Raw genomic sequence first — 10,076 nt, 5'->3', positions numbered from 1 at the left:
ATATATCACATCATATTATGTAATAAAGACATTACTCCATTAGCTTTGTCATGTCACAGCAAACCAGTGATTACATTTCTCATCCTGCACTGCGGCCTACAAACATGGCCGTCATGGACTGCAATTCCAAAATATTGAGTGTTATCACCATTCCAAGCATTTCTACCCTGTTCTTCGTTTTGTTTCATGTTCGTTGATCTTGCTTCTTGTTTCTCGTTCTCGATTCTTGCCTTGCCCAGTTTATGCCTGTTTTCCAATCGCCTGACCCATACCTGAGCCATGCCTGTTTCTTGACCTCGCTATTGTCTCATGTTTTGGATTTGTCTGCCTGTCTCTCTCTAAATATACTCCTATCTGCATTTGCATCTGTCTTTACCTGATCTCTGAATACTTCTCCTCACCATGAATGAAGCAGGAAGACAGAGAAGATGCCATGCTGGTGAACCCCAAGCCAGACAAAGGGCAGTGGCTCGGGTTCATTGTGTCCCAGCTTTGGATTCGATCCAGTTACCCCAGTGGACTGTTATAGGACTCCCAGATCCATATAATGGGTTTTTGGCTACCCTGAATATTTTCTTGTTGACTGCCAGTTCTATTTTGCAAGCCTAGCGGACCCCAAGCCCAACGAGAAGCAATGACTAAGATTCATCTTGTCACAGAGCTCCAGTATGAGACCCACGAGGTGGTCCGCTGAGGACAACGCTCCACCTTCCTGCTCCACTGAGGACATTGCTCTGCCTTCCTGCTCCGCTGAGAATGTCACTCCGCACTCAAGAAGGGCCGACAAGACAGCCCACCAAGTTAAGCACCTGTCTAGATGACGACACAACTTCTCTGGGTCTTGCCTAATGACCCCAGCCAACCAGCCGCAGCCTCATGGCTGCTCCTCGATTCCTCGAGGAACCTGCTACTTGTCGGACAATGCCTGCATTGGAACCTGAGGGGCTGAGAAGACATTTTGCCCAGAGGGTCAGGACCGCTGGGGGAGGGAGTGTATTTTGGCAGTTCGGGAGAAGCACTCTTGGGGGGTGGGGGGGTGGGGGGGTGGGGGGGGGGGTTGTGGTCCTGTCATATCACGGCAAACTAGGGACTACATTTCCCACCCTGCACTGCGGCCTACAAACATGGCCATGCAATTCCCAGAACACTCACATTCATTCTAATCACGTACACCTGCATCAAATTCACAGCACTCACAACTACAGTTAAAGATACTGTTTGAACACATGACTTTGCAAAGTATTGAGTGTTATCACTGCATCAAGCGTTTGTACCCTGTTCCTCGTTTTGTTTCATGTTCGTTGATCTTGCTTCTTGTTTCTCATTCTCAATTATTGCCTTGTCCAGTTTATGCCTATTTGCCAATCCCCTGACCCACTGCTTGTTTCTTGACCTCGCTATTGTCTCATGTTTTGGATTTGTCTGCCTGTCTCACTCAAAATAAACGCTTATCTGCATTTGCATCTGTACTAACCTCATTACGTGGATCTCGTGACAAGCTTAAAATGATCTACATAGGAAATCTCACTTTACAACTGGAAATTAGTTATTTGATTATCAGATACAGTATGTCTGTGTAAAAGTCATGGCATAGAAACGCAGGCCTCATTGTTGTCTCTTCACTTTACTGGACTCTATTCACGCTAACATTGTAGTGGGAAAAAAAAATCACACAGCCACTACTTTTCTATTTGCAAAATTTCTGGTCTTTTTACTTTTAAAACATTTTTAAAACGCTATCTGCTGTTGATCTGTACAGAGTGTGAAAGCACTCTTCTTTGTTTTGATGATGACGTGATGACCCTGGAGCATGTCAGACATTTTGATAGCTGGTTTCTGCTTACAAACTGATAAGGTGTACATCCGTTTTGCTATGGCATGTATCTAACTATCCAACAACTTCATCAAAAAGCCTGACATTTACTGTGTGATTAAAGTACACTTATCTAGCAAGGTGTTGGACATCTTTAGGCAGATTTTACCTGTTTAACTCCTTTTATTAGTGTATAATTGTCAGAACGCAATTTGGGTCAACCCCACATTTTTTTTTTGTAATTTTTGTGAAGAAAAGACGCATTCTAGATTTCCAGAATTCAGGCAAAGGAACCTGTGACAGGTTTTCTGTTAGAAAATCTTTTGATGATGTAGAAAATATAAAATGTGAAATTGATGAGGATGAGAATGAGAATAAAAGGCGTTGTCACACTGCCACAGCTATATCCTGTTTCAAGTTCGAGAGAGTTGCCATAACACACACACACACACACACACACACACACACAAACACACACGGTCAGATAGTAAAGTATCTTAGTTTATTCAAAAAAACAAGAGTGTATCACATAATAGTTTTAATTCTTATTGGTTAGACACAAATCATCATACAGTCATGTGCCTCAGCAACAGTGTGATCATTGGTCAAGGAAAAATGGCGGGCTGTTGGTACATCCTGTACGAAGAAGTAAGAGGGGTAGCATGTTTTTGCAAAATAAGAGAAACTGAGCGAGAAAGACAAATTCCTGTGATATAGTCTGTGAAGAAGATGAGAAAAAGGTCATAGTGTTCTCAAGAGAGAGAAAACCCACATAAACTCACAAGTTCAATTAAGAGAGCGTGCAAATTGATAATGATCATTTTCCTTTTCATTTTCATGATGTGTTTGTGCTTGGCTACCCTTAATTAGGCAGTCTGACAGGCTGAAAATATCCAGACCAAACGTGACACAGGTGTACTTGGCAAATGTACACAAACAACCCCACACGATGCTGCTAGTGTTCTGCTTTGCATTTTTTAGGCTTTGGGAATATAAAAGGTCCTGTGTTGTTGGGCATGAATGAATTGTGTGCCAGAGAGAGCAACTTGTGCAGGTATGTGTCTTTAAACAATTATTATTAGGATTACTATGATTATTATGATCTTTAATTATTAATAAAATAAGAATATATATATATATATATATATATATATATATATATATATATATATATATATATATATATATATATATATATATATATATATATATATATGTGTGTGTGTGTGTGTGTGTGTGTGTGTGTGTGTGTGTGTGTGTGTGTGTGTGTGTGTGTGTGTGTGTGTGTTTATTAGTATTGCATACTCCAGAAGTACTGCTTTCATTATATCGTTTTCATATTAGTTTGTATAATAATATTTTGGCAATTTGACTTATATTTTTTTATTATTATTATTTATTGAAAATGTTTTACCATGTAGTAACTTCAGTGGTAACACTATTTTAAGGAACAAAGGGGTTTCATTTGCGTCCTGTTTCTTGGCTCTAATTAAACACTTGTAAAAGGTTTATGCCCTATGACCTTTATTGCTAAAAATCTAGATGTCTGTTACATGAAAATGAGTCATTATTGCATTAGTAGTTCTACTAATACACATGTAAAAAAAACATGTTATGCAAACTATTGTGCATGAATTAATACTGTACTATCTAGTGAGTGGCCTTAACTTAATAAACACTGAATAAGTCACTAATATTTGAATGTTTCCATGTTCTAGAGTAGAATTTTAGAGACTAAAAGTCTAACTTGGAGAATTGAGTCTAATAAAATATGAATTTCCCATATTAAGTCATGCTGAATAGTTTGTATGAAAATATTTTAATAATGTTTTTATTGTTAATTATCACAGTAAATAATTATTAACTTTGACATAACATATACATATACATCTTTGATAAGTTTCTTAAATGAGCTTCATTATTCCAAGAAATGGAAAATAAAATAATCTAATGATAGGAGAGATTATGAATAAGGATCTCCATGAGAGGATATGGAGAGAGCAATAGCCTTATGTTTTTCAAGCTAAAAATTGTAACTTGCTTTTTGGTAGGCTTTCAGGCTAAATTTAAATATAATAACCTTGCAGCTAAATAAGTTATTATGAAAAAAGTTTTTTTTAAATATTATGCGATGAGTTTAACCATTATTGTGAACGAAGGTTTTGCATTATAAGACTCTATTTAAGACTTTATGCCTTCCTTATTGTTATTTCTCTCTTACCTTCTTGCAAATACTTAGGTTGGTGGTTTGCTTGTTTAGTTACTGGCTGACTTAATTATTTTTGTACTTATTTACTTACATTTACATTTACCTTTATTCATTTAGCAGACACTTTTATCCAAAGTGACTTACAAATGAGAAAATTACATATTAATACTATGCAAACTCTATAAATATTGGATTTGATTTGATTTTTCATTTGATTTTCTAACCATCATATATTATCTCAAAAATACACAGAACGACTGCCTGTTTCAAGCTGATTGTCCTTCTGCCTGTAACCAGAGAACTGGAAGCACGCACCTGGATCAGTCAACATGAAAAACAAAGGAGTACACAAGTACTTGTGCCTTGTGATCTGCATTCTACAGGTCAACTTTTCAGGCAAGATATACAAGCATCCCACCTTAATCTTCAGTGCAAATAACAAATCTACAGTATGCCATGTCATAATCAGCCGATGAAATAACAATTTTCAATTCATTCACTAGGAGCTCAATATGTCCTGAGTGTAACCCCTAAACTGGGCAGTACAAATGGAGCGACACGTCTGACCATTCAGGGAAATGGTGGGTATTACTACAAACATCAATGTTGCACTTACTTTAAAAGGCCATTAGGAATACTTTGGCTAGCTGATATCAACTTTACATAAACTGAAATTAAATGATTTTTACATATGATAAAATGAAGAATATTGTACAAAATACTGATGCATTTCTCTCAGGTTTTGCCCAGCAGAGTCAGTTCAGTTTTGATGCCAGCAACCCAGACATTGGCAACACTGTGACTTTGGTGTCCAGCACTAGATCATTCCCCTGTGACGTAGAGAAAGACGCCACCCTTTCCACCAAAATCACATGCTACACTAGGTACTAAAAATACTACTCACCAGTGATTACAACTAGGGTCAGCTGATATAAATGGGCTAGCACAGGTAAGACCATAACCCATAATACTGTACATCAAAATGAGCATCCACATCATCTTATTGGCTGTTTGTCTTAAAGTGGATAATTTATTAAACAGTTATAATTATTTAAAAAAAAATATGTAAAAAATATACAGAATGGTATAAAGTAAAGGCTGAGGCTGACTTCTTGCTACTGTAGCCTGTTGCTGACACTTGTGTCGATTTGTTATGCTTGGTGAAACTTGGTCTGAATGTGTGATGGTTTTAAATATTGAGCGTCATCAGTTTTTAATAAAGCGTCCAGGGGCATTTGGCAAAATGCCATAAAATGTAAATGTAAAGCATTTCTTGAATTTCTGAAAGCTTTCTTGTCTTTTTTCAGACCAATGCCTGAAGATAACTACATGCTCACTGTCAAAGTGGATGGTGTTCCCATTCCCACTAGTGGAGTGTGCAGTGGATATCCATGGAGTTATTCGTGTATGTTCTATGTACGTGTAATTTCTTTGATTCTTGGTTTCCAGTATAACTGTGGCTTATTATTTTATTTTATTCCTTACACATGTGATTGCATTGTTGTGATTATTGTTGTGCATTCACAGACTCGTTGGTACAATACACCTTCCATCCAATATATCACCCCTCGATCTGGTCTTCCAGGTGCAATTTTCAGCTATGCTGTACTTTATTTGTAATGTTATAAAAGGGGAAAACTGATTTTGACAAATTGCGTTTTGCTATTCCAGGCACTATAGTTACTCTCCGGGGAAGAATTTTTACTAATGTCTATGGCAGCAACACAGCAACAAGCTCCAATGGGCGTAATGTGCGATTTCTAAGGTAAAGAAATATTACCTGATTTATATATAATATGCTGTTGAGATATGTAACATATTGTTTGAAGATTTTGTATTTTACTGTTTTCTGGAATGCAGAGCATATATGGGTGGAATGCCATGTAATCTTTTGATACCTAACTCAGACACACTGTGAGTACATATCATTTGAGTTTTAAATCAAATTATAATATTATTAAATTGAATTGATCACACAGTTGCCTTTCTTCCTTAGGTATGGCTTGACTTTGGATTATAGCAGCAGTGACTGGGGATACATGAGCTGTAAAGTGACAGGAACGTATGTGGGTAAGGGAACACATTGCTCATTTTGTGTCAGTGTAAACTCAAATATTGCCATTGCAACAGTTAAACGATGCTGGTCTTTGTCCCTATTAGGACATCACAACCTCAGCTACATTCTGGACAGTGACTATGGAAGGCTAGTGAAATACTAATCGCTTACTGCATATCTGCAATACTGAAAGACAGAAACATCTATTGTACTATTAACATGACTAATCAAAATATAATCTGTTTCAGGAGCTTGCCAGACTTTGGGGTCTACTTTGTGTCGGCACTGAATAAGCTTGCAATGTTCCAAACATATGCAGGTAAATAAGGATGTAGAGGTATAAAAGGGGAATGAAACTGTGTACTGAATGAACAAGAAAAACTGGCCACACCTTGATTCAATCCCGTTTGGGGGGGGGGGGGGGGTTGTATAGAGTTTTAATGTAGGTGTGGATGTATGACTGTGGCAAGAAAAATCCTTGAAATAACATGAGGAAGAAACCTTACACTCCCAAATTGAATATACAGTAATCTGAAATAACCGAGTCTTTCCAAAAACATAGATAGGCCAAAGTTTGGTTGGATCATCATTATTGCATGAAAAAAAAGTATAATAATAATAAATAATAATGATTAAAAATTATTTTAAATAATTTGTAACACAAAAAAAAAAATTATTCAAAAGAACCAAATGACCATTTAGCTTGATTGAAACGATCCATAATTTTTCAGCAGGACACATTTGGTCCAGTATACTGTGTGTGTGTGTATATATATATGTGTGTATATATATATATATAACTGTATGATGAAGGAGGTTGTACTATCACTCGGTAACCAGGACTGTTTCTTGCAGAGGTTACTGGAGTGTACCCTTCTCAGGGTAGTATGCTGGGCGGCACCTTGCTCACAATTCGGGGGAAATACTTTGATCAGACAGATGGTCCGGCGATGGTTTTAGTGGGAGGTATTAACTGCCTTTTTTATTACATTGTTCATTTGATATAAATGTAGATGCATAAGTTTTTTTTTTTTTTTTACAATGGCGTTTTTTGTTTTTTTTTCAAGGTCAGGAGTGTACTGTAAAGACTGTAAGAGATGAAGCGATCGTTTGTGCAACGCCAGCATATGAATGGAGCAACATGACAGTGTATCCAGGTGAAATTTTGCTTAATCACTGTTATTGCATTCCTGTTGCTGTCTTTATATAAGCAGTACAAAGTGCGGTACTTTGTTTAAAAGAGCTTTTGTCATTGTCTCTGTGACAACATTGTTATTGTGTTGTGTCTCTCATGCACTGACGCTTTGAAGTTTGATAGCAGTCTGTCAATCAAGTGTTAACAATCAGTGAACTTCTGTTCCCTTGGAAAGTGTCACGCATGTGGCAAGTCTAGCATAGATATACAAGTCTACTTCCATTAATGATGAATTGGCAATAAACCCTGGGATATTAATTTTAATATTAATATAATTTTTGTTTGAATTATAAATATGTAGCTAAATGTGTAGGTGTAGGTGTAAATAAATGTGTAGCTTATAAGTTGTAATTAGGTAACTACCAACTACTATACACCTACTGTATTTATGGTTGTGACATGTAGTTATAGGGAGAACAAGCTACAGGGTAAGAATGTGCAGTGACTAAATTAAATGCAAATAGTATATGTTCCTATTTTCATTCAGATGCAAATGTTATATTGCTGCCAGTTTTACTGTATTTCTGACATTATTTCTGACATTATTCACAAAATGTGTATATTTGCAGGTGGCAGGGGGTTGAAAATGGAGATATGGAATAATAGTATACCACAGCGTTTAGAGGAGGCTCTAAGCTATAACTCCAGTCGGCCGGGGTACTCAGTCCAGTGGGTGGACTCCTTGTCCTATGTGTGGCCCTTAGAATTGGACTATTTTGTGGCTCGATTCAGCGGCTTTTTTGTTCCCATGGAGACTGACAACTACTATTTCAGAGTTAAAGCAGATGACAGAATTCAGCTGTATTTCAGTAAAACTGGCCGGCCAGAAGATAAGGTACTACATAAACAGTTTGGAAAGCATTTTTTTTTTAAATACATCCTGTATATGAAATAAGAATCTCTTTATATTACAAGTTTCATACATCATACAATTTCATAATTAACCTGTCCTATTACTTCCACAAGGTCATGATTGCATATAGTACATATTGGACCACCAGTCAAACACAGAAGTCTGAAGTCATGAGGCTGGAGAGGGGAAAGCCGTAAGTAGGAATCAGTGTATTCTTCTCACCATTCCTGTGTACAGTGTGTCTGTAGATGGAATGACTTTGGTGTACTGTATATTGTGAGGAATTGTCTGCTTTAATTAAAAGCTTGTGACTCTACTACTTTTGGGAGTATATGTGACTATGTGTTTATGAGTATATAACATATGCAGTATATGCATGTTACTGTCCGTGTGGAGTTACCTGTATTCTCTGGTTCTCTCCTACTTATCAATAACGATGTCAATAGGTGAATTAGATATGCTAAATTGAACTGGGGTGTGAATGTGTGTGTGCATGGTGTGACGGAGTAGGGGGGCATTCCCTACTCTACATTGATCTTGACCAGAATAAAGCAGTTATTTAAATAATTCAATGAATACATACATGGTGGGCAGGTTATTAGGTACTTGTACTTCCAGCTATACTAATTTCATCAGGTACACCATCGATAAGCAAATGTTTGGGTGGTTCTGAAGACAGCAGTGATACTGAAATGGCTTCAGTCTAGACACTAGTGTTCTTCAGCTTGTTCCTCTGAGGAAACTCAGTGGACTAGTTCAACAAACAGACTTCATATAAAACCACAATGAACTTTCCTTTAATTTCGCACTCTACGCTGTTACCCAGATGAGGACGGGTTCCCTTCTGAGTCTGGTTCGTCTCAAGGTTTTTTCTTCTTAACATCTTAGGGAGTTTTTCTTTGCCACCGTCGCCACCGGCTTGCTCAATTGGGAAAATTCACACATTTAAAATCCGTATCTCGTGTTTATATATTTCTGTAAAGATGCTTTGAGACAATGACCATTGTAAAAAGCGCTATATAAATAAAATTGAATTGAATTAAATTGAATTGAAACCCCTTTAAGCTTTTATGTAGTACATTGTTTCTCAGAGTTTCAAAGAGGGCTTCAATTGATCCTTTATAAACCGAAAATCTCATCAGTGCCCTAAGAATATTTGATGAACCCAGTTTTAGACTTTAGTGGCATATTAGTGTGTTTTGTCATCAGTGATGCTGGGATTTTGATGTATCTGATCTAGGGTCTAGGTGTATGGTGCCTAACATACAGGTTCAGCTGTGTATATACTTGATCCTTGTTTCTACCTTGTATGTGTCCTCAAATATGTTTTCCCATTTTTATCCCTTGTAACTGCTTTATTCAAACATATTCATGCAGCTATTACATTGAGGTCCTGCATCAAGATTATGCAAGTGTTGCCTCAATAGATGTGGGATTTTACAAAGAGAGAAGCACTTTTACTGCTCGGCAGACTGTAGATGCTGTCAATGAGATCCAAGTTATAACTGCCAGCTATGATGTTCTGGATGAGATTCAGGTGGGTCATAGTGTAAATATGATTATGGTTTTTTTTTTTATAGTTTATTGTTTATTTACAGCTCATTTTAATACAGTAAATGAACTATAACATTTAAATGGAATTAAACAATTACATGATCTACTGCTGATTGATTTAATTGTTTTTGGATTTTTTTTTTGCTGTGTGGTTTTAGATGATTGCTTTTAATGGCTGGAGCATGGTTACCCCAGTCCAGGAGGTGCAAACAGTGACTATAAGCAGTAACTGCTTTTCTCTGGGCACCTGTGACTATGCCTCTTATGGTCTTGTCTACGGAGCAGGCAGAACAGGTTTTGTAAAAAAATTTGTGGTAAAACTGGCATTTTTATATAGGCATGTCTCAAAAGAACTAGCATCCTATTCCAATATGTGTTAGTTGATATGTCTATGTT

The 10,076-nt window shown here is 37.0% G+C and overlaps 1 protein-coding gene across 2 annotated transcripts in view; it reads left to right on the top strand.

Moving 5' to 3' along the window:
* The first annotated feature begins 2,813 nt into the window (after nt 1-2,813).
* The window catches only part of pkhd1l1.1 (PKHD1 like 1, tandem duplicate 1), a 47,820-nt gene continuing 40,557 nt past the window's right edge, over nt 2,814-10,076 (top strand). For both annotated transcript variants that reach the window (XM_017454899.3, XM_017454897.3), the window contains exons 1-17: nt 2,814-2,867; nt 4,275-4,418; nt 4,526-4,603; nt 4,762-4,906; nt 5,330-5,438; nt 5,550-5,607; nt 5,694-5,787; nt 5,883-5,936; nt 6,019-6,092; nt 6,183-6,225; nt 6,327-6,397; nt 6,934-7,044; nt 7,146-7,235; nt 7,843-8,108; nt 8,240-8,319; nt 9,504-9,663; nt 9,839-9,974. In XM_017454899.3, coding sequence (XP_017310388.1) covers nt 4,352-4,418; nt 4,526-4,603; nt 4,762-4,906; nt 5,330-5,438; nt 5,550-5,607; nt 5,694-5,787; nt 5,883-5,936; nt 6,019-6,092; nt 6,183-6,225; nt 6,327-6,397; nt 6,934-7,044; nt 7,146-7,235; nt 7,843-8,108; nt 8,240-8,319; nt 9,504-9,663; nt 9,839-9,974 — 1,636 coding nt within the window. In that variant the 5' untranslated portion in view covers nt 2,814-2,867; nt 4,275-4,351. The remainder of the gene's footprint in view (nt 2,868-4,274; nt 4,419-4,525; nt 4,604-4,761; nt 4,907-5,329; nt 5,439-5,549; nt 5,608-5,693; nt 5,788-5,882; nt 5,937-6,018; nt 6,093-6,182; nt 6,226-6,326; nt 6,398-6,933; nt 7,045-7,145; nt 7,236-7,842; nt 8,109-8,239; nt 8,320-9,503; nt 9,664-9,838; nt 9,975-10,076) is intronic.

The sequence above is a fragment of the Ictalurus punctatus genome, chromosome 24, assembly GCF_001660625.3.
Source record: "Ictalurus punctatus breed USDA103 chromosome 24, Coco_2.0, whole genome shotgun sequence".
Taxonomy (NCBI): Eukaryota; Metazoa; Chordata; class Actinopteri; order Siluriformes; family Ictaluridae; genus Ictalurus; species Ictalurus punctatus.
The sequence above is the reverse complement of the archived record's forward strand: the minus strand, read 5'-3'. Positions and strand labels throughout refer to the sequence as shown.